Genomic DNA, 25,062 nt, shown 5'->3' with positions numbered 1-25,062 from the left:
CTGTCTTATGATGAATGCTATTTAAGTTTGTTTTCACCAACTTACAAAACCAAAATTACTTTTCACTGGTTGTTCAATATGTATTTTATTGATGGACAATAGGAGTTTGCATGACATTGCTTATAACATAACAAATTCACTCTTGGAAGTGAGGTGGAGGTCAAAATAATATTGCTTGCAATATAAGTGTCACTTCGACCCAAACCTTGCTTCCTTGCATAGTGACACCATCACCCGACCCCACGGAGCAATTGACGTCAACACAACAATTCGGCATCTCTTTGGTGACGTCGACACATCAGCAAAATCACGAGCCTCCTACACATTTTCTATACAACTAACTGAAAATCGTTCCTTCTATGACGTCACTGTAGGGCTCTGGCGACAAAGTTACGTAACCAGTCTGCGGTTTCATTTGCGGGCGATAGAGAAGCAGACGGCTTTTTAGCAACTTTTAAGCGCTTGGTATTAATTAACCACAAGGGGTTTTTTAAAACCAAAATGGTGTTCCGTTTATGACTAACCAGAAGTCTGCAGCTGTGAAAAGAGTACCAAAATTGAGTTTAGTTGTTTTTCAATGAAACATCACCATGGTAAGCCTGAATATCGTTGACTCTTGGAAAAAAACAGCAAAGAAACAGTCAAAATTGAAGAACATTATGAGGAAAAGTGTATATCCATTAGAACACGCTACTATCCAATTCAATTCGAGTGGGGTAGAAATGGGCAAAACATGTATGTGAGACAATTGGCCATTCGTTATGATTTTTCCTCATAACTATCAGGGAATATTTGTGTCATTCTCTGTTTCCGCTGTGATGAAGACAATTGGCAAATGAAGCAGATGGACCATTTAATGGAAATCTGGTTTTCATAATTCTTTGGTGACACTTCGTTTTTCACTTATTTATGTGATGTCAAAATACTGTTTTAAGGAAATGCCATGCATTTTTGTCATTATGACACTATCTCAAGGCACTTGATACGGTTTGTTAAACGAATAACATACCACCGTTTCCACCACACCATTTTACTACAATCGTTTACTAGACTGGACACTTTACGTGCGCTGACATGCGGATATTGTCGATTTTATCTTTACTTTGGAGCTCTTTTGAACTTATCTCTGTTTTCTTGCTTTTCATGAGTGCGAAAAATTGTTTCAAACCATAACTTTTTCTGCATAATCTGGATGATTGTATTTGCACTTCCATCCCAAAGTGATATGTCTAGTTTTAGACCACGCCAAACATTTTTTGTACAACGTCTGTATAATAAATATGTTTGCTTCAGATAGCACATTCGATGGAGAGTTTGCAATTCTCTTCGTCACTGACAGATCTATAGTGAGACGTGGATTCGTGTTGGATTATTCATTTGAAGAAAGTGAGTATCCATGGTATATCATTAAAAAATTCCTGAATCCATATCATTTCGTGTTCCACTTTTTGTTAGAATAAGTTTATGTTCATTTCCTGCAGTACTGCAGAGTCATACATGAGTGGACACTTGATGGCCCAAACCTTTCTTCTACAGACAGATGTTACCACGTCCTGACAGCAGCTGAAGGACAGATCCAGGTTCCTGGCAATGGCAGTGCCACCTATTCTCCCAACCTCGACTGTGTGTTCACCATCAGGCCTCCAGCTGGTCGGGCGTGGATTGTTAACATCACTCTTGAGGAGTTCGACGTGCAGAGATATTATTCCTACTACAGTAACTATTTCTCCACCTCCTGCAGCATGGACTACCTACAGATCCTCTACCACGGCTACTTCTCCTCAAAGATGTGTGGAACGAGGACTTCTCCCATATCTTACATATGTCAGTACTGCATTCGATTCAAACACTCAACAGTGAAAGATATTTTCTCTAATTGCAATAACTAGAACCTGGTAGTTGTACTCCTTCATTTTTATGAGTACTAAATGAGTCTGTTATGCAGTTATGCTTTGCGATTTAAGTCGCACAGAATTAATATAATAATCATATATGTTCTATATATTAAAAGGGATGGAAAATATTGTTCTGTTATGGATATTAAAGTGGAAGCATGTTTTTCCATTGTTTTCAGTCAACATCTTTGAAAGCGACCTGAACATCGCCTTTCACAGTGACAGCTCTATTGAGAGGAGTGGAATTAACATCACCTACACTTACGTTAACAGTAGGTAACTCTTCTATTAGTAAAATGTACGTAGAACGCTCCCCAGGCCAGGGATATTTACATGTATGTGTCGACATAAAAGTTACAAATGTGGACGATCATTTCAGACACATGTGTGATGGACCTCGACCAGAATAGTGGTACAATCCGCACCCCTGTGAGTGATGGTGGACTGACCTATTCAGCAGACACCTTGTGTATTTACTACCTCGACCTGGGAGATTCTCTCAAGACCGTTACTTTCACAGTCAAGGTCTTTGATGTACCTTGTGGAGATTACTTCATCATTAACGGGCAACGTTTCTGTGGATACAGGTTGACACAGACATCATGTGAGTAATGATTTCATGTCCATCCAAGACTTCATTTGGATGCAGATGGTTTGTATGCTAGCATATGATAACGATGACAAATCAAGTGTAGAGAATGGAACGATGCCAAGTTTCAATAACACAAAAACATTAACTTTTGTATTTGTCCCATGAATATTAACAGTAAGCAAATAGTGAAATCTGTAGAAGAAGATACATCTGACGTCCCGAGAAAATATGGTCACATTTAGGAAAGAGCATGTTACGTTTTTGACCAGTTTAGAATAACAAAACTTTCAGGACAGCAACAGATAATTAGAATTGCTCCCTGCCATAGCGTTTGTCTGAGTGTATGCATGAACATATCGATTCGCTGTCTTAGAGACCTGTAGAGTGTAGGTAATGAAAAATAGCAACTTATTAACCCTCATGTAAATTATGTTAATTGTTCTATAATTGGTTTTCTTTTGTTTAGTTCCTTTGGCTGGAAGGATCAATATTACCTTCGTCTCCGATAGTATTGGGACTGGTCGAGGTGTGGACGTTGACTACCATGTAACCAACTGTAAGTTATGTAATGAGCTAGCCAAGTATAATATTGTCCTTGTCTGTTAACAAGTCATGTAATTGGTCCCGTCTGTTGGGTAGTTGGACTGCAATTATTTCAACAACATTTTTTAAAAGTCTTGGAATGATATTTACAATTGATACACATAAACACTGGTTATCAAGCGGGTGTGTTTTTGGATAGCTAATATTCTGCACTGGGAACAATCACTGTATGTCGTGGCGAGCTAAATACATAGTCTTTATTCCTATCATAGAATATTAACCATCCCAAAACACACGGTTGTGATAACCTATTTATCATACGATTCATTCCTGGTTCATAACTTAAATTTATATAGCACGTATTACGTTTAAAAAATAAGAAAATAGGAACAAACATGCGTGGAACAACAGAAACCTTCATTACCTTTTTAACCACAAATACACTTTAATGTTGCTTCTGGATTCCTGTGTCGTCCCCTCCTAAAGCTTTCAGTCGGTTGGTGAACCGATGTTGGTATCTTCATAAGCCTTTGAATTTCTATCTTTGCTTTGTAGGCTACTCTATCTATCATGACCAAGCATGAATTTTCTGGGGCTCAAACTTCAAAGTTTCGACAGTACTGTAACCATGGCCGTCAATTCGGACCAACCCATAATGCCATGTTTGTTCCATCGTGAAAGTAGAGTCTAATATTTAAATATGACCTGTCTAATTTGCATGTATGGATGTTAACTTCTGTACTCTGCGGGACATGGCGTTTCAGCGTGTCTACTCACTTCTTCATAAGGCGGAGGAGTAAGAATATACTCCAAAACGCTGGGTCTTTCATACTACAAAAGTGAACATCCATAAATATACATTTACCATTCACCACTTTGCTTGTGCACTGATACATGCATGCATCCGGCCCGAGGACATGGTGAGGATTAAATTGTTGAGATGATGGGTGTGTTCAGGTAATTGAGGTTAACGGCATGTTCAAATCAGATGCATTTACATAGCAGGGTACATTTGTTTGACCTAGCTCGGATCTATTTAATACTCAATGCATATGCACCTGACATACAAAAATTCAAAATCTAAATTTATCAAACCTTTGTAGACACAAAAGGCTTTAAACTCAAAGATTAGTGAGATGTATCCAACATCCATGAACGTGCCACGTTACGTGACGTCAGTCGTTTCGGCCCTGAGACGGGCAATTCATTGTTGCATGTGTTTTCCGGGAAAGGGAATCAGAGCAAATGAATGTCACACACTACTGTCACTTTGGAAAGCTCAACCCCTGATCGTCCAAAACATTAAACGGGTTTTGAAACGCTTAGCATGCCAAGGCTAACGTTTGCAGAACGCCATGAGGCCATTGGGATGGTCCATGGGGAAAGTCTCAACAAGAAGTAGGTGCACATTTCCACTGCTACCGGAACACCATTTCCGCACTGGTGAGATGCTGCAGAAAAACAAATGATCTCATCAATCGGCCACGTTCTGAACGTCCACGTGTTAAAACGCCAAGACAGGACAGTTGGATAAGGGTCTCATGCCTCCTCCATTAAAATTTATATGTTCCATGGTCTTTGACTTAGTCTGTGAGTCTGTTACAGTATCTGTAGTAAACAAAACACACATGATGACCCTTCCCACCGTTATAACGTATTATTATATTTGTTAATTGCAGACACATGTGACAAGGTATATCGCACAAGGTCAGGGAGTATAGATTCTTACTCTGTGTCAAGACTTGCTCTCCAACATGACATGGACTGTGAATACACCATTCGTCCGCCCTACTACCCCTTTGTGATAACAATGTACTTCAGTCCATTCTACATGCCGTTTAACTTCGTGAACAGCAGCGATCCGTGTACTGGCAGCTATGTTGAGATCAATGACACTCAGTACTGTGGAACTGTTTACGGCGAGTACAACTGTAAGTACAAAAGAAGCGTCGAAATATATTTTCAAAGTGTATGTATAACGAGGTATAATCTCTGTGCAAAGCAAAGAAGCTATAGAAAATTGAAGAATGAGTTTTTGTTTTGTTCGTTTTCCTGTTCAACACTGGCATAAGGAATATCAAATCCATATGGCGGTGACCTATGTATTATCGGTTATGGGGCAGACCATCCTGTGATTGATGCCATCGCGTGTAGCTGAAAGGATACTCAGTCTAACAATTCATGACTGACCCATGAAACCCAGAATAATCTTTACTTTTAGAACATAAAAAGCATGTTGAAGACATCTTGAATTGACACAAATCTGATGTTTTGCCTTCTCCTCCAAACATACATATCGTAACTTGCCATATGTTTGCAGTTACATCAGTCGGACCTGAGCTGCCAGTGAGATATCATCATTCTGCTATAACGGACCCAGGAGAGAATGAAGTCTATCATATTTATTTCAACACCAGACCCGGTAAGTAACAGATGACAGTTGGTTCAGGGAAGATTATCTAGATTGTCCCACAAATGATGAGTTAATAAATATTCACCGGCATATTAATAGCACTTTTCATTACGATGTATTCGTTTAAAAAGTGAAATTGAATAGTGCAATCATTTCAGTTTCATGCAATGTAACGCTGACCAACAATGCCGGCTACATCAACAGCAACTCTGGTTATGCCTCTACGTCAGTGTACAGTCGCTCCTATAACGACAACACTCACTGCATCTTCACAATAAAGGGGGATGACGCCGTGGGTCAAACAATCATCTTTAGCCTGAATCAGTTCCAACTGGAGGACCGTGACAACAGCACGTCTCTCTGTAAAGACTATGTGGATATGAATGGCGAAGAGACGTTGTGTGGATACCAGTACGGCAATCGCACCTGTGAGTACATAGTATCGGGGTTTTTAGTGTTTTAGGATATTTTGACCTAACAGTTTCATGAGCACAACCTTCAACAGTCCTTCATACTTTAGTAGTAGGTTTGATACTTGTTTTCTCCAAATACGTACAAACTTATATTAGCTTTTACATATTTTATTTTTGTCTTTTGTTCCGAAAATGACATCTGCATTTCCTTTACAGTCAGTTTTGATGGCACGTTTGTCGTGACCTTCGTCAGTGACAACAGTCAGACAAACATGGGCTTCAACATCCATTACAACATAGTTCCAGGTGATTATTTCAACTTTTGTTATAGTTCATGTATGCAAAATAGCAACGCAGAAACTGTAATCAGTCTTGGATCCAATCACTTTGTGACGTGCAAAACGTCGTTTCAACAACAGTATTATCATTTCTGCCTGAAAGTGACTCATTTCTATTGCAGATGGTTGCATTGTGTCACTCTCCTCAACTGAAGGCACTCTTCTCAGTCCTGTGGCAAGCAATGGGCTCTATCACAACAACCTTGACTGCCGATATACATTATCAAGCCCATACACCATGGCCAAGATCACAGTCACTGTCAACAGATTTTACCTTGAACCCTCATCGTACAGTTCCACAAATTGTCAGAATGATTACGTATACGCTATTGGCGGTTCCTACACTTCCGGGAGATATTGTGGTTTTGTTGCTGCAGGAACCACAGTTATCTGTGAGGACAACGTTTTATTCGTTTTTCCAAATACATTTTCATTCTGACATTTCTATTAGCATGTTTAATTGTATGAAATATGAAAGGCTTTTTTGTAACAGCATCCTAACAGAATTCCCTATTTTAGGTGATGACTCCTCACGGGGAAAATTCAGTGTATTTGGCTACATGTTTATTGTAACATAATTATTAACATACATTATTGATATTCTTTATGTATAATGACCCATACATTGTATACCTGATGTGGTCTGAAATCCTCAGGGTACACAACTGACGGGCAGTTTGAGCTGGTTTTCCATACCAACAACGAGATCAGTAGGCCGGGGTTCAACGTGTCTTACACGATTGAGGAAGGTAATTTCACTCTTTACCTCATTTATATCTTATCTCTTTCACTCTTTATATATATAGTGATGAGAATAGTGAGAATGCCTACCGAAACCATTCAATGGTATCACTTTCAGATCGTTGTGACCAGGTGTACTCTGACCCCAGTGGCAGAATAAGGAGTCCCGTTTACAGTGCAGGTCTCTACAGAAGTAATCTGAACTGCACCTATATCATCAGGCCTCCAACACAAGTTCCCTATAGGTTCACTCTCACGTACTCTCAGTTTGACGTTCAGAGAACGTACTACAACTCCTCATCCTACAGTCTGAGTACGTCATGTAGCTACGACTATGTGGAGACCAGGTCCTCGGGACTGACCGGTACCAGCAGATTGTGTGGCAGGATGAGCTCACCAAGGACGTACTATTGTAAGTCGTGATGATGTTTCTGAATATAACCAAGTATTATGAGAGAACTACAGGAACTGTAGCTAAAAATGCCCCCATGTACTCTACTACCTGCCTTACGTACTAAATAATTTTCATCATTTCTTAAGGTTGAATCGCGTAGGGTGTGACATTAGACAATGACGTTACCGTCTCTTCTCTCCATTAAAGATCACATATACTCTAGTAGGGTACAAATATAAAATCACTTGCTGACATCGCTATAAACGAAACCTCGCCATTAAAACTACTCATTTCGACCTTTAATTAACTTAAATCGACCTTTTTGTCAACAGTGCACAATTCATAACCGCAAACGAAATTTCAACCAATCAGAGCGGCGCGTCTCCGTGACGTAATTGTAGGTATAGAAATGAGGGTCTGTGCAGTATTCATCTACATTTCAGGGGTTTAACTATATTGTTTACAGGTTTGTACAAACCTGAAATCGCGAAAGATGTTGTGAAAATGAAAGCTATATGTTCTCACAATCTACTACCATTTAGTTTAGTGACCTGCTTTGCCTAGTTTCCGACTTACAACCCCTGTTTTCATAGACAATTCTGTCAAAATCACTTGGTATCGCTAGGTTGTAATCCGTGTTATGGTATAAACCTACACGTTATTTGTCATCATTCACTTGATGGTCAGTTAATGAATTTATGACAGGTATAATTAGTTGTAACGCTACTTAGATTATCCGACAAAGGCCCCCATTTGGTATTTCTTGTGTCTGGATCGATTAAAGGATTAAGCGATAAACCGCTGATTGATTAATTAGTTTTATTCGGATTTAAATGGGGGATTTGTCAAAAGGTAGTGTTTATGTACGTACATTTACTAATCTATACTGAACACACTCTGTCGTGTCTGTGTCTATGTAAAAACAACACACTTCTTTCAAAGGATTAACCGCCAATTCATTGATTGATTGTTCATTATTGGCCAACTAAATAACATGTTTAAGAGAATGACTCACATTATGCAATTAGTTGCCAGGTGTGCTGTTATGGGTGACCAATGAAACTATACAGCAACGTGAAAAACCTGAAACGATACATCACGTTTTCGTAAATTAGACTGTTAAAAGACACATCACTTGGGAAATCTGCAGATGAATTATATATCACTCGTTTTTGTGGACATTGATATGTACATTCCTCGAACAAGGTAATAACCTGGCATTGCTCCTATGATATTAATTTTAATATTTGCATTTTTGTTTTTATTAAGTTGTCGTAGCTTTCAACAGAATCATTGTTTTCGTCCTGAAGTGTAATGATGTTGACGACATACACTATGGCTTGCGTGCGAATTATGATTCATATAGGCAAACTATAAAATGTCTACATATTACATTCCTGTTATACATTCGCAGATCGCTTCTTTTTATTAAGTTCCAAAATCCATACAAGTATGATTATAAAGTAATTAGGATTATGAGACCAAGTATAAAGACGTATATTGACAAGCGTCTACATACTGGTGAGTGAACGTTACAAACCAAATAAGTTTAGCAAGTGAAGAAATTTATCGCTTCGACACCGACCTCGCTTAGGTTATGTTACACGTTGTGTCATGCAAACTCCTTTTGGTAATGATTCAAATACATATTTAACTACTCGTAGAAAGTAGTTTTGCTTTTCACGATTTTCAAAAATGGCGGCGCCCTGTCTTAGGATGAATGCTATTTAAGTTTGTTTTCACCAACTTACAAAACCAAAATTACTTTTCACTGGTTGTTCAATATGTATTTTATTGATGGACAATAGGAGTTTGCATGAGATTGCTTATAACATAACAAATTCACTCTTGGAAGTGAGGTGGAGGTCAAAATAATATTGCTTGCAATATAAGTGTCACTTCGACCCAAACCTTGCTTCCTTGCATAGTGACACCATCACCCGACCCCACGGAGCAATTGACGTCATCACAACAATTCGGCATCTCTTTGGTGACGTCGACACATCAGCAAAATCACGAGCCTCCTACACATTTTCTATACAACTAACTGAAAATCGTTCCTTCTATGACGTCACTGTAGGGCTCTGGCGACAAAGTTACGTAACCAGTCTGCGGTTTCATTTGCGGGCGATAGAGAAGCAGACGGCTTTTTAGCAACTTTTAAGCGCTTGGTATTAATTAACCACAATGGGTTTTTTAAAACCAAAATGGTGTTCCGTTTATGACTAACCAGAAGTCTGCAGCTGTGAAAAGAGTACCAAAATTGAGTTTAGTTGTTTTTCAATGAAACATCACCATGGTAAGCCTGAATATCGTTGACTCTTGGAAAAAAAACAGCAAAGAAACAGTCAAAGTTGAAGAACATTATGAGGAAAAGTGTATATCCATTAGAACACGCTACTATCCAATTCAATTCGAGTGGGGTAGAAATGGGCAAAACATGTATGTGAGACAATTGGCCATTCGTTATGATTTTTCCTCATAACTATCAGGGAATATTTGTGTCATTCTCTGTTTCCGCTGTGATGAAGACAATTGGCAAATGAAGCAGATGGACCATTTAATGGAAATCTGGTTTTCATAATTCTTTGGTGACACTTCGTTTTTCACTTATTTATGTGATGTCAAAATACTGTTTTAAGGAAATGCCATGCATTTTTGTCATTATGACACTATCTCAAGGCACTTGATACGGTTTGTTAAACGAATAACATACCACCGTTTCCACCACACCATTTTACTACAATCGTTTACTAGACTGGACACTTTACGTGCGCTGACATGCGGATATTGTCGATTTTATCTTTACTTTGGAGCTCTTTTGAACTTATCTCTGTTTTCTTGCTTTTCATGAGTGCGAAAAATTGTTTCAAACCATAACTTTTTCTGTATAATCTGGATGAATGTATTTGCACTTCCATCCCAAAGTGATATGTCTAGTTTTAGACCACGCCAAACATTTTTTGTACAACGTCTGTATAATAAATATGTTTGCTTCAGATAGCACATTCGATGGAGAGTTTGCAATTCTCTTCGTCACTGACAGATCTATAGTGAGACGTGGATTCGTGTTGGATTATTCATTTGAAGAAAGTGAGTATCCATGGTATATCATTAAAAAATTCCTGAATCCATATCATTTCGTGTTCCACTTTTTGTTAGAATAAGTTTATGTTCATTTCCTGCAGTACTGCAGAGTCATACATGAGTGGACACTTGATGGCCCAAACCTTTCTTCTACAGACAGATGTTACCACGTCCTGACAGCAGCTGAAGGACAGATCCAGGTTCCTGGCAATGGCAGTGCCACCTATTCTCCCAACCTCGACTGTGTGTTCACCATCAGGCCTCCAGCTGGTCGGGCGTGGATTGTTAACATCACTCTTGAGGAGTTCGACGTGCAGAGATATTATTCCTACTACAGTAACTATTTCTCCACCTCCTGCAGCATGGACTACCTACAGATCCTCTACCACGGCTACTTCTCCTCAAAGATGTGTGGAACGAGGACTTCTCCCATATCTTACATATGTCAGTACTGCATTCGATTCAAACACTCAACAGTGAAAGATATTTTCTCTAATTGCAATAACTAGAACCTGGTAGTTGTACTCCTTCATTTTTATGAGTACTAAATGAGTCTGTTATGCAGTTATGCTTTGCGATTTAAGTCGCACAGAATTAATATAATAATCATATATGTTCTATATATTAAAAGGGATGGAAAATATTGTTCTGTTATGGATATTAAAGTGGAAGCATGTTTTTCCATTGTTTTCAGTCAACATCTTTGAAAGCGACCTGAACATCGCCTTTCACAGTGACAGCTCTATTGAGAGGAGTGGAATTAACATCACCTACACTTACGTTAACAGTAGGTAACTCTTCTATTAGTAAAATGTACGTAGAACGCTCCCCAGGCCAGGGATATTTACATGTATGTGTCGACATAAAAGTTACAAATGTGGACGATCATTTCAGACACATGTGTGATGGACCTCGACCAGAATAGTGGTACAATCCGCACCCCTGTGAGTGATGGTGGACTGACCTATTCAGCAGACACCTTGTGTATTTACTACCTCGACCTGGGAGATTCTCTCAAGACCGTTACTTTCACAGTCAAGGTCTTTGATGTACCTTGTGGAGATTACTTCATCATTAACGGGCAACGTTTCTGTGGATACAGGTTGACACAGACATCATGTGAGTAATGATTTCATGTCCATCCAAGACTTCATTTGGATGCAGATGGTTTGTATGCTAGCATATGATAACGATGACAAATCAAGTGTAGAGAATGGAACGATGCCAAGTTTCAATAACACAAAAACATTAACTTTTGTATTTGTCCCATGAATATTAACAGTAAGCAAATAGTGAAATCTGTAGAAGAAGATACATCTGACGTCCCGAGAAAATATGGTCACATTTAGGAAAGAGCATGTTACGTTTTTGACCAGTTTAGAATAACAAAACTTTCAGGACAGCAACAGATAATTAGAATTGCTCCCTGCCATAACGTTTGTCTGAGTGTATGCATGAACATATCGATTCGCTGTCTTAGAGACCTGTAGAGTGTAGGTAATGAAAAATAGCAACTTATTAACCCTCATGTAAATTATGTTAATTGTTCTATAATTGGTTTTCTTTTGTTTAGTTCCTTTGGCTGGAAGGATCAATATTACCTTCGTCTCCGATAGTATTGGGACTGGTCGAGGTGTGGACGTTGACTACCATGTAACCAACTGTAAGTTATGTAATGAGCTAGCCAAGTATAATATTGTCCTTGTCTGTTAACAAGTCATGTAATTGGTCCCGTCTGTTGGGTAGTTGGACTGCAATTATTTCAACAACATTTTTTAAAAGTCTTGGAATGATATTTACAATTGATACACATAAACACTGGTTATCAAGCGGGTGTGTTTTTGGATAGCTAATATTCTGCACTGGGAACAATCACTGTATGTCGTGGCGAGCTAAATACATAGTCTTTATTCCTATCATAGAATATTAACCATCCCAAAACACACGGTTGTGATAACCTATTTATCATACGATTCATTCCTGGTTCATAACTTAAATTTATATAGCACGTATTACGTTTAAAAAATAAGAAAATAGGAACAAACATGCGTGGAACAACAGAAACCTTCATTACCTTTTTAACCACAAATACACTTTAATGTTGCTTCTGGATTCATGTGTCGTCCCCTCCTAAAGCTTTCAGTCGGTTGGTGAACCGATGTTGGTATCTTCATAAGCCTTTGAATTTCTATCTTTGCTTTGTAGGCTACTCTATCTATCATGACCAAGCATGAATTTTCTGGGGCTCAAACTTCAAAGTTTTGACAGTACTGTAACCATGGCCGTCAATTCGGACCAACCCATAATGCCATGTTTGTTCCATCGTGAAAGTAGAGTCTAATATTTAAATATGACCTGTCTAATTTGCATGTATGGATGTTAACTTCTGTACTCTGCGGGACATGGCGTTTCAGCGTGTCTACTCACTTCTTCATAAGGCGGAGGAGTAAAAATATACTCCAAAACGCTGGGTCTTTCATACTACAAAAGTGAACATCCATAAATATACATTTACCATTCAACACTTTGCTTGTACACTGATACATGCATGCATCCGGCCCGAGGACATGGTGAGGATTAAATTGTTGAGATGATGGGTGTGTTCAGGTAATTGAGGTTAACGGCATGTTCAAATCAGATGCATTTACATAGCAGGGTACATTTGTTTGACCTAGCTCGGATCTATTTAATACTCAATGCATATGCACCTGACATACAAAAATTCAAAATCTAAATTTATCAAACCTTTGTAGACACAAAAGGCTTTAAACTCAAAGATTAGTGAGATGTATCCAACATCCATGAACGTGCCACGTTACGTGACGTCAGTCGTTTCGGCCCTGAGACGGGCAATTCATTGTTGCATGTGTTTTCCGGGAAAGGGAATCAGAGCAAATGAATGTCACACACTACTGTCACTTTGGAAAGCTCAACCCCTGATCGTCCAAAACATTAAACGGGTTTTGAAACGCTTAGCATGCCAAGGCTAACGTTTGCAGAACGCCATGAGGCCATTGGGATGGTCCATGGGGAAAGTCTCAACAAGAAGTAGGTGCACATTTCCACTGCTACCGGAACACCATTTCCGCACTGGTGAGATGCTGCAGAAAAACAAATGATCTCATCAATCGGCCACGTTCTGAACGTCCACGTGTTAAAACGCCAAGACAGGACAGTTGGATAAGGGTCTCATGCCTCCTCCATTAAAATTTATATGTTCCATGGTCTTTGACTTAGTCTGTGAGTCTGTTACAGTATCTGTAGTAAACAAAACACACATGATGACCCTTCCCACCGTTATAACGTATTATTATATTTGTTAATTGCAGACACATGTGACAAGGTATATCGCACAAGGTCAGGGAGTATAGATTCTTACTCTGTGTCAAGACTTGCTCTCCAACATGACATGGACTGTGAATACACCATTCGTCCGCCCTACTACCCCTTTGTGATAACAATGTACTTCAGTCCATTCTACATGCCGTTTAACTTCGTGAACAGCAGCGATCCGTGTACTGGCAGCTATGTTGAGATCAATGACACTCAGTACTGTGGAACTGTTTACGGCGAGTACAACTGTAAGTACAAAAGAAGCGTCGAAATATATTTTCAAAGTGTATGTATAACGAGGTATAATCTCTGTGCAAAGCAAAGAAGCTATAGAAAATTGAAGAATGAGTTTTTGTTTTGTTCGTTCGTTTTCCTGTTCAACACTGGCATAAAGAATGTCAAATCCATATGGCGGTGACCTATGTATTATCGGTTATGGGGCAGACCATCCTGTGATTGATGCCATCGCGTGTAGCTGAAAGGATACTCAGTCTAACAATTCATGACTGACCCATGAAACCCAGAATAATCTTTACTTTTAGAACATAAAAAGCATGTTGAAGACATCTTGAATTGACACAAATCTGATGTTTTGCCTTCTCCTCCAAACATACATATCGTAACTTGCCATATGTTTGCAGTTACATCAGTCGGACCTGAGCTGCCAGTGAGATATCATCATTCTGCTATAACGGACCCAGGAGCGAATGAAGTCTATCATATTTATTTCAACACCAGACCCGGTAAGTAACAGATGACAGTTGGTTCAGGGAAGATTATCTAGATTGTCCCACAAATGATGAGTTAATAAATATTCACCGGCATATTAATAGCACTTTTCATTACGATGTATTCGTTTAAAAAGTGAAATTGAATAGTGCAATCATTTCAGTTTCATGCAATGTAACGCTGACCAACAATGCCGGCTACATCAACAGCAACTCTGGTTATGCCTCTACGTCAGTGTACAGTCGCTCCTATAACGACAACACTCACTGCATCTTCACAATAAAGGGGGATGACGCCGTGGGTCAAACAATCATCTTTAGCCTGAATCAGTTCCAACTGGAGGACCGTGACAACAGCACGTCTCTCTGTAAAGACTATGTGGATATGAATGGCGAAGAGACGTTGTGTGGATACCAGTACGGCAATCGCAGATGTGAGTACATAGTATCGGGGTTTTTAGTGTTTTAGGATATTTTGACCTAACAGTTTCATGAGCACAACCTTCAACAGTCCTTCATACTTTAGTAGTAGGTTTGATACTTGTTTTCTCCAAATACGTACAAACTTATATTAGCTTTTACATATTTTATTTTTGTCTTTTGTTCCGAAAATGACATCTGCATTTCCTTTACAGTCAGTTTTGATGGCACGTTTGTCGTGACCTTCGTCAGTGACAACAGTCAGACAAACATGGGCTTCAACATCCATTACAACATAGTTCCAGGTGATTATTTCAACTTTTGTTATAGTTCATGTATGCAAAATAGCAACGCAGAAACTGTAATCAGTCTTGGATCCAATCACTTTGTGACGTGCAAAACGTCGTTTCAACAACAGTATTATCATTTCTGCCTGAAAGTGACTCATTTCTATTGCAGATGGTTGCATTGTGTCACTCTCCTCAACTGAAGGCACTCTTCTCAGTCCTGTGGCAAGCAATGGGCTCTATCACAACAACCTTGACTGCCGATATACATTATCAAGCCCATACACCATGGCCAAGATCACAGTCACTGTCAACAGATTTTACCTTGAACCCTCATCGTACAGTTCCACAAATTGTCAGAATGATTACGTATACGCTATTGGCGGTTCCTACACTTCCGGGAGATATTGTGGTTTTGTTGCTGCAGGAACCACAGTTATCTGTGAGGACAACGTTTTATTCGTTTTTCCAAATACATTTTCATTCTGACATTTCTATTAGCATGTTTAATTGTATGAAATATGAAAGGCTTTTTTGTAACAGCATCCTAACAGAATTCCCTATTTTAGGTGATGACTCCTCACGGGGAAAATTCAGTGTATTTGGCTACATGTTTATTGTAACATAATTATTAACATACATTATTGATATTCTTTATGTATAATGACCCATACATTGTATACCTGATGTGGTCTGAAATCCTCAGGGTACACAACTGACGGGCAGTTTGAGCTGGTTTTCCATACCAACAACGAGATCAGTAGGCCGGGGTTCAACGTGTCTTACACGATTGAGGAAGGTAATTTCACTCTTTACCTCATTTATATCTTATCTCTTTCACTCTTTATATATATAGTGATGAGAATAGTGAGAATGCCTACCGAAACCATTCAATGGTATCACTTTCAGATCGTTGTGACCAGGTGTACTCTGACCCCAGTGGCAGAATAAGGAGTCCCGTTTACAGTGCAGGTCTCTACAGAAGTAATCTGAACTGCACCTATATCATCAGGCCTCCAACACAAGTTCCCTATAGGTTCACTCTCACGTACTCTCAGTTTGACGTTCAGAGAACGTACTACAACTCCTCATCCTACAGTCTGAGTACGTCATGTAGCTACGACTATGTGGAGACCAGGTCCTCGGGACTGACCGGTACCAGCAGATTGTGTGGCAGGATGAGCTCACCAAGGACGTACTATTGTAAGTCGTGATGATGTTTCTGAATATAACCAAGTATTATGAGAGAACTACAGGAACTGTAGCTAAAAATGCCCCCATGTACTCTACTACCTGCCTTACGTACTAAATAATTTTCATCATTTCTTAAGGTTGAATCGCGTAGGGTGTGACATTAGACAATGACGTTACCGTCTCTTCTCTCCATTAAAGATCACATATACTCTAGTAGGGTACAAATATAAAATCACTTGCTGACATCGCTATAAACGAAACCTCGCCATTAAAACTACTCATTTCGACCTTTAATTAACTTACATCGACTTTTTTGTCAACAGTGCACAATTCATAACCGCAAACGAAATTTCAACCAATCAGAGCGGCGCGTCTCCGTGACGTAATTGTAGGTATAGAAATGAGGGTCTGTGCAGTATTCATCTACATTTCAGGGGTTTAACTATATTGTTTACAGGTTTGTACAAACCTGAAATCGCGAAAGATGTTGTGAAAATGAAAGCTATATGTTCTCACAATCTACTACCATTTAGTTTAGTGACCTGCTTTGCCTAGTTTCCGACTTACAACCCCTGTTTTCATAGACAATTCTGTCAAAATCACTTGGTATCGCTAGGTTGTAATCCGTGTTATGGTATAAACCTACACGTTATTTGTCATCATTCACTTGATGGTCAGTTAATGAATTTATGACAGGTATAATTAGTTGTAACGCTACTTAGATTATCCGACAAAGGCCCCCATTTGGTATTTCTTGTGTCTGGATCGATTAAAGGATTAAGCGATAAACCGCTGATTGATTAATTAGTTTTATTCGGATTTAAATGGGGGATTTGTCAAAAGGTAGTGTTTATGTACGTACATTTACTAATCTATACTGAACACACTCTGTCGTGTCTGTGTCTATGTAAAAACAACACACTTCTTTCAAAGGATTAACCGCCAATTCATTGATTGATTGTTCATTATTGGCCAACTAAATAACATGTTTAAGAGAATGACTCACATTATGCAATTAGTTGCCAGGTGTGCTGTTATGGGTGACCAATGAAACTATACAGCAACGTGAAAAACCTGAAACGATACATCACGTTTTCGTAAATTAGACTGTTAAAAGACACATCACTTGGGAAATCTGCAGATGAATTATATATCACTCGTTTTTGTGGACATTGATGGGTACATTCCTCGAACAAGGTAATAGCCTGGCATTGCTCCTATGATATTAATTTTAATATTTGCATTTTTGTTTTTATTAAGTTGTCGTAGCTTTCAACAGAATCATTGTTTTCGTCCTGAAGTGTAATGATGTTGACGACATACACTATGGCTTGCGTGCGAATTATGATTCATATAGGCAAACTATAAAATGTCTACATATTACATTCCTGTTATACATTCGCAGATCGCTTCTTTTTATTAAGTTCCAAAATCCATACAAGTATGATTATAAAGTAATTAGGATTATGAGACCAAGTATAAAGACGTATATTGACAAGCGTCTACATACTGGTGAGTGAACGTTACAAACCAAATAAGTTTAGCAAGTGAAGAAATTTATCGCTTCGACACCGACCTCGCTTAGGTTATGTTACACGTTGTGTCATGCAAACTCCTTTTGGTAATGATTCAAATACATATTTAACTACTCGTAGAAAGTAGTTTTGCTTTTCACGATTTTCAAAAATGGCGGCGCCCTGTCTTAGGATGAATGCTATTTAAGTTTGTTTTCACCAACTTACAAAACCAAAATTACTTTTCACTGGTTGTTCAATATGTATTTTATTGATGGACAATAGGAGTTTGCATGACATTGCTTATAACATAACAAATTCACTCTTGGAAGTGAGGTGGAGGTCAAAATAGTATTGCTTACAATATAAGTGTCACTTCGACCCCCACCTTGCTTCCTTGGAAGAAGTCCTTATGTTAATAGTTTTGTCATGCAAAATCCTTTTGGCCATGATTCAAATGCATATTTAACTACTAGTAAAAAGTAGCTTTGATTTTCTAACTTCATGAGAACAAATCATAATGTCAATAATTCTAACGGACTTTAACGATTTTCAAAAATGGCGGCGCCCTGTCTGAGGATGAATGCTATTTAAGTTTGTTTTCACCAACTTACAAAACCAAAATTACTTTTCACTGGTAGTAAAATATGTATTTTGTTGATGGACATTAGGATTTTACATGACATTGCATATAACATAAACATTTCACTCTCAGAAGCTGTCAATATAAGGGGTCAATATAATATTACTTACGACAATATTGTTACTTCGACAACAACCTCGTTTCCGAGGAAGAAAGCGTTATATTCATGCAAAATCCTTTTGGTCAGCAATGTGTAGTAAGCAGTCTTGATTTTATAAACTCGATGAAACTTAAACCCCATTTTCTATCCTGGAAGCGTGGCAGGGGGCGAACCATCCGATTTAGTATATACCACAGGCTTCCACAACGCTCGTTTCGCGCACACAAACAACCAATTTAAGCACAAACTACGGAGTCTGGTGGAAATCTGTGCATAGTGACACCATCACCCGACCCCACGGAGCAATTGACGTCAACACAACAATTCGGCATCTCTTTGGTGACGTCGAGACATCAGCAAAATCACGAGCCTCCTACACATTTTCTATACAACTAACTGAAAATCGTTCCTTCTATGACGTCACTGTAAGGCTCTGGCGACAGAGTTACGTAAGCAGTCTGCGGTTTCATTTGCGGGCGATAGAGAAGCAGACGGCTTTTTAGCAACTTTTAAGCGCTTGGTATTAATTAACCACAATGGGTTTTTTAAAACCAAAATGGTGTTCCGTTTATGACTAACCAGAAGTCTGCAGTTGTGGAAAAAGTACCAGAATTGAGTTTAGTTGTTTTTTAATGAAACATCACCATGGTAAGCCTGAATATCGTTGACTCTTGGAAAAAAAACAGCAAAGAAACAGTCAAAATTGAAGAACATTATGAGGAAAAGTGTATATCCATTAGAACACGCTACTATCCAATTCAATTCGAGTGGGGTAGAAATGGGCAAAACATGTATGTGAGTCAATTGGCCATTCGTTATGATTTTTCCTCATAACTATCAGGGAATATTTGTGTCATTCTCTGTTTCTGCTGTGATGAAGACAATTGGCAAATGAAGCAGATGGACCATTTAATGGAAATCTGGTTTTCATAATTCTTTGGTGACACTTCGTTTTTCACTTATTTATGTGATGTCAAAATACTGTTTTAAGGAAATGCCATGCATTTTTGTCATTATGACACTATCTCAAGGCACTTGATACGGTTTGTTAAACGAATAACATACCACCGTTTCCACCACACCATTTTACTACAATCGTTTACTAGACTGGACACTTTACGTGCGCTGACATGCGGATATTGTCGATTTTATCTTTACTTTGGAGCTCTTTTGAACTTATCTCTGTTTTCTTGCTTTTCATGAGTGCGAAAAATTGTTTCAAACCATAACTTTTTCTGCATAATCTGGATGATTGTATTTGCACCTCCATCCCAAAGTGATATGTCTAGTTTTAGACCATGCCAAACATTTTTTGTACAACGTCTGTATAATAAATATGTTTGCTTCAGATAGCATATTCGACGGAGAGTTTGCAATTCTCTTCGTCACTGACAGATCTATAGTGAGACGTGGATTCGTGTTGGATTATTCATTTGAAGAAAGTGAGTATCCATGGTATATCATCAAAAAATTCCTGAATCCACATCATTTCGTGTTCCACTTTTTGTTAGAATAAGTTTATGTTCATTTCCTGCAGTACTGCAGAGTCATACATGAGTGAACACTTGATGGCCCAAACCTTTCTTCTACAGACAGATGTTACCACGTCCTGACAGCAGCTGAAGGACAGATCCAGGTTCCTGGCAATGGCAGTGCCACCTACTCTCCCAACCTCGACTGTGTGTTCACCATCAGGCCTCCAGCTGGTCGGGCGTGGATTGTTAACATCACTCTTGAGGAGTTCGACGTGCAGAGATATTATTCCTACTACAGTAACTATTTCTCCACCTCCTGCAGCATGGACTACCTACAGATCCTCTACCACGGCTACTTCTCCTCAAAGATGTGTGGAACGAGGACTTCTCCCATATCTTACATATGTCAGTACTGCATTCGATTCAAACACTCAACAGTGAAAGATATTTTCTCTAATTGCAATAACTAGAACCTGGTAGTTGTACTCCTTCATTTTTATGAGTACTAAATGAGTCTGTTATGCAGTTATGCTTTGCGATTTAAGTCGCACAGAATTAATATAATAATCATATATGTTCTATATATTAAAAGGGATGGAAAATATTGTTCTGTTATGGATATTAAAGTGGAAGCATTTTTTTCCATTGTTTTCAGTCAACATCTTTGAAAGCGACCTGAACATCACCTTTCACAGTGACAGCTCTATTGAGAGGAGTGGAATTAACATCACCTACACTTACGTTAACAGTAGGTAACTCTGCTATTAGTAAAACGTACGTAGAACGCTCCCCAGGCCAGGGATATTTACATGTATGTGTCGACATAAAAGTTACAAATGTGGACGATCATTTCAGACACATGTGTGATGGACCTCGACCAGAATAGTGGTACAATCCGCACCCCTGTGAGTGATGGTGGACTGACCTATTCAGCAGACACCTTGTGTATTTACTACCTCGACCTGGGAGATTCTCTCAAGACCGTTACTTTCACAGTCAAGGTCTTTGATGTACCTTGTGGAGATTACTTCATCATTAACGGGCAACGTTTCTGTGGATACAGGTTGACACAGACATCATGTGAGTAATGATTTCATGTCCATCCAAGACTTCATTTGGATGCAGATGGTTTGTATGCTAGCATATGATAACGATGACAAATCAAGTGTAGAGAATGGAACGATGCCAAGTTTCAATAACACAAAAACATTAACTTTTGTATTTGTCCCATGAATATTAACAGTAAGCAAATAGTGAAATCTGTAGAAGAAGATACATCTGACGTCCCGAGAAAATATGGTCACATTTAGGAAAGAGCATGTTACGTTTTTGACCAGTTTAGAATAACAAAACTTTCAGGACAGCAACAGATAATTAGAATTGCTCCCTGCCATAGCGTTTGTCTGAGTGTATGCATGAACATATCGATTCGCTGTCTTAGAGACCTGTAGAGTGTAGGTAATGAAAAATAGCAACTTATTAACCCTCATGTAAATTATGTTAATTGTTCTATAATTGGTTTTCTTTTGTTTAGTTCCTTTGGCTGGAAGGATCAATATTACCTTCGTCTCCGATAGTATTGGGACTGGTCGAGGTGTGGACGTTGACTACCATGTAACCAACTGTAAGTTATGTAATGAGCTAGCCAAGTATAATATTGTCCTTGTCTGTTAACAAGTCATGTAATTGGTCCCGTCTGTTGGGTAGTTGGACTGCAATTATTTCAACAACATTTTTTAAAAGTCTTGGAATGATATTTACAATTGATACACATAAACACTGGTTATCAAGCGGGTGTGTTTTTGGATAGCTAATATTCTGCACTGGGAACAATCACTGTATGTCGTGGCGAGCTAAATACATAGTCTTTATTCCTATCATAGAATAAAAACCATCCCAAAACACACGGTTGTGATAACCTATTTATCATACGACTCATTCCTGGTTCATAACTTAAATTTATAGAGCACGTATTACGTATAAAAAATAAGAAAATAGGAACAAACATGCGTGGAACAACAGAAACCTTCATTACCTTTTTAACCACAAATACACTTTAATGTTGCTCCTGGATTCCTGTGTCGTCCCCTCCTAAAGCTTTCAGTCGGTTGGTGAACCGATGTTGGTATCTTCATAAGCCTTTGAATTTCTATCTTTGCTTTGTAGGCTACTCTATCTATCATGACCAAGCATGAATTTTCTGGGGCTCAAACTTCAAAGTTTTGACAGTACTGTAACCATGGCCGTCAATTCGGACCAACCCTTAATGCCATGTTTGTTCCATCGTGAAAGTAGCGTCTAATATCTACATATGACCTGTCTAATTTGCATCGATATCCGTATATGACCCCAACGGAAACTTTTGGCTTTATGATGACGAGGAAACTATCCATTGTATGATAAAAGGGCGTATATGTATGGATGTTAACTTCTGTACTCTGCAGGACATGGCGTTTCAGCGTGTCTACTCACTTCTTCATAAGGCGGAGGAGTAAGAATATACTCCAAAACGCTGGGTCTTTCATACTACAAAAGTGAACATCCATAAATATACATTTACCATTCACCACTTTGCTTGTGCACTGATACATGCATGCATCCGGCCCGAGGACATGGTGAGGATTAAATTGTTGAGATGATGGGTGTGTTCAGGTAATTGAGGTTAACGGCATGTTCAAATCAGATGCATTTACATAGCAGGGTACATTTGTTTGACCTAGCTCGGATCTATTTAGTGCTTAATGCATATGCAACTGACATACAAAAATTCAAAATCTAAATCTATCAAACCTTTGTAGACACAAAAGGCTTTAAACTCAAAGATTAGTGAGATGTATCCAACATCCATGAACGTGCCACGTTACGTGACGTCAGTCGTTTCGGCCCTGAGACGGGCAATTCATTGTTGCATGTGCATTCCGGGAAAGGGAATCAGAGCAAATGAATGTCACACAATACTGTCACTTTGGAAAGCTCAACCCCTGATCGTCCAAAACATTAAACGGGTTTTGAAACGCTTAGCATGCCAAGGCTAACGTCTGCAGAACGCCATGAGGCCATTGGGATGGTCCATGGGGAATGTCTCAACAAGAAGTGGGTGCACATTTCCACTGCTTCCGCACAGGTGAGATGCTGCAGAAAGACAAATGATCTCACCAATCGGCCACGTTCTGAACGTCCACGTGTTAAAACGCCAAGACAGATGGATAAGGGTCTCATGCCCCCTCCATTAAAATTTATATGTTCCATGGTCTTTGACTTAGTCTGTGAGTCTGTTACAGTATCTGTAGTAAACAAAACACACATGATGACCCTTCCCACCGTTATAACGTATTATTATATTTGTTAATTGCAGACACATGTGACAAGGTATATCGCACAAGGTCAGGGAGTATAGATTCTTACTCTGTGTCAAGACTTGCTCTCCAACATGACATGGACTGTGAATACATCATTCGTCCGCCCTACTACCCCTTTGTGATAACAATGTACTTCAGTCCATTCTACATGCCGTTTAACTTCGTGAACAGCAGCGATCCGTGTACTGGCAGCTATGTTGAGATCAATGACACTCAGTACTGTGGAACTGTTTACGGCGAATACAACTGTAAGTACAAAAGAAGCGTCGAAATTTTCAAAGTGTATGTATAATCTCTGTGCAAAACAGAGGAGCTATAGAAAATTGAAGAATGAGTTTTTGTTTTGTTCGTTTTCCTGTTCAGCACTGGCATAAGGAATATCCCAACCATATGACAGTGACCTATGTTTTATCGGTTATGGGGTAGACCATCCCGTGATTGATGCCATCGCGTGTAGCTGAAAGGATACTCAGTCTAACAATTCATGACTGGCTGACGGGAGCCTCACGGAACCCAGAATAATCTTTACTTTTAGACCATAGAAAACATGTTGAAGACATCGTGAATTCACACAAATCTGATGTTTTGCCTTCTCCTCCAAATATACATATCGTAACTTGCCATATGTTTGCAGTTACATCAGTCGGACCTGAGCTGCCAGTGAGGTATCATCATTCTGCTACAAGGAATCCAGGAGCGAATGAAGTCTATCACATTTATTTCAACACTAGACCCGGTAAGTAACAGATGACAGTTGGTTTAGGGAAGATTATCTAGATATATTGTCCCACAAATGATGAGTTAATAAATATTCACCGGCATATTAATAGCACTTTTCATTACGATGTATTCGTTTAAAAAGTGAAATTGAATAGTGCAATCATTTCAGTTTCATGCAATGTAACGCTGACCAACAATGCCGGCTACATCAACAGCAACTCTGGTTATGCCTCTACGTCAGTGTACAGTCGCTCCTATAACGACAACACTCACTGCATCTTCACAATAAAGGGGGATGACGCCGTGGGTCAAACAATCATCTTTAGCCTGAATCAGTTCCAACTGGAGGACCGTGACAACAGCACGTCTCTCTGTAAAGACTATGTGGATATGAATGGCGAAGAGACGTTGTGTGGATACCAGTACGGCAATCGCACCTGTGAGTATATGGTATCGTTGTTTTTAGTGTTTTAGGATATTTTGACCCTAACAGTTTCATGAACACAATCTTCAACATCCATTAAACAGACGTGCAAAACAAGAGGGCATGGTTGTATAGCAGTTTCACCTTTCTCAAACATTGATAATTAGTCCTCCATACTTTATTAGTTTTGATACTTATTTTCTCCAAGTATATATTTTGACAATTATGTACAAATATACATATTAGTTTTCACATGTTTTACTTTTTCTTCTATATCGAATATATTTATGTGATGTAATAAATCATATCGAAACATGAGTCTCCTTAACCTATGTACACAATAACCTACTTTTCAGCCGATCCGAATTTTCTCGTGGGAAAGTGTAAATGGAACCCACAAATAACTCTGGTTACACTAAATTCCAAGTCCTTGTTTTATAACAAAGGAT

General features: G+C 38.9%; 2 protein-coding genes across 4 annotated transcripts in view; one reads left to right on the top strand and one right to left on the bottom strand.

Moving 5' to 3' along the window:
* LOC137273720 (cubilin-like) overlaps positions 1-25,062 on the bottom strand; it is a 493,514-nt gene that overhangs the window by 412,091 nt on the left and 56,361 nt on the right. The window lies entirely within an intron of this gene.
* LOC137273715 (cubilin-like) overlaps positions 1-25,062 on the top strand; it is a 62,320-nt gene that overhangs the window by 16,959 nt on the left and 20,299 nt on the right. For all 3 annotated transcript variants that reach the window (XM_067806518.1, XM_067806517.1, XM_067806519.1), the window contains 32 exons: positions 1,294-1,386; positions 1,537-1,824; positions 2,075-2,167; positions 2,275-2,499; positions 2,954-3,043; positions 4,710-4,961; positions 5,351-5,452; positions 5,602-5,871; positions 6,073-6,162; positions 6,317-6,586; positions 6,851-6,943; positions 7,054-7,347; positions 10,330-10,422; positions 10,573-10,860; positions 11,111-11,203; positions 11,311-11,535; positions 11,990-12,079; positions 13,746-13,997; positions 14,391-14,492; positions 14,642-14,911; positions 15,113-15,202; positions 15,357-15,626; positions 15,891-15,983; positions 16,094-16,387; positions 19,985-20,077; positions 20,228-20,515; positions 20,766-20,858; positions 20,966-21,190; positions 21,645-21,734; positions 23,466-23,717; positions 24,104-24,205; positions 24,359-24,628. In XM_067806518.1, the coding sequence (XP_067662619.1) occupies positions 1,294-1,386; positions 1,537-1,824; positions 2,075-2,167; positions 2,275-2,499; positions 2,954-3,043; positions 4,710-4,961; positions 5,351-5,452; positions 5,602-5,871; positions 6,073-6,162; positions 6,317-6,586; positions 6,851-6,943; positions 7,054-7,347; positions 10,330-10,422; positions 10,573-10,860; positions 11,111-11,203; positions 11,311-11,535; positions 11,990-12,079; positions 13,746-13,997; positions 14,391-14,492; positions 14,642-14,911; positions 15,113-15,202; positions 15,357-15,626; positions 15,891-15,983; positions 16,094-16,387; positions 19,985-20,077; positions 20,228-20,515; positions 20,766-20,858; positions 20,966-21,190; positions 21,645-21,734; positions 23,466-23,717; positions 24,104-24,205; positions 24,359-24,628 (5,733 nt within the window). The remainder of the gene's footprint in view (positions 1-1,293; positions 1,387-1,536; positions 1,825-2,074; positions 2,168-2,274; positions 2,500-2,953; positions 3,044-4,709; positions 4,962-5,350; positions 5,453-5,601; positions 5,872-6,072; positions 6,163-6,316; positions 6,587-6,850; positions 6,944-7,053; positions 7,348-10,329; positions 10,423-10,572; positions 10,861-11,110; positions 11,204-11,310; positions 11,536-11,989; positions 12,080-13,745; positions 13,998-14,390; positions 14,493-14,641; positions 14,912-15,112; positions 15,203-15,356; positions 15,627-15,890; positions 15,984-16,093; positions 16,388-19,984; positions 20,078-20,227; positions 20,516-20,765; positions 20,859-20,965; positions 21,191-21,644; positions 21,735-23,465; positions 23,718-24,103; positions 24,206-24,358; positions 24,629-25,062) is intronic.

The sequence above is a fragment of the Haliotis asinina genome, chromosome 2, assembly GCF_037392515.1.
Source record: "Haliotis asinina isolate JCU_RB_2024 chromosome 2, JCU_Hal_asi_v2, whole genome shotgun sequence".
NCBI lineage: Eukaryota > Metazoa > Mollusca > Gastropoda > Lepetellida > Haliotidae > Haliotis > Haliotis asinina.
This window is presented reverse-complemented; position numbering and strand designations above follow the sequence as displayed.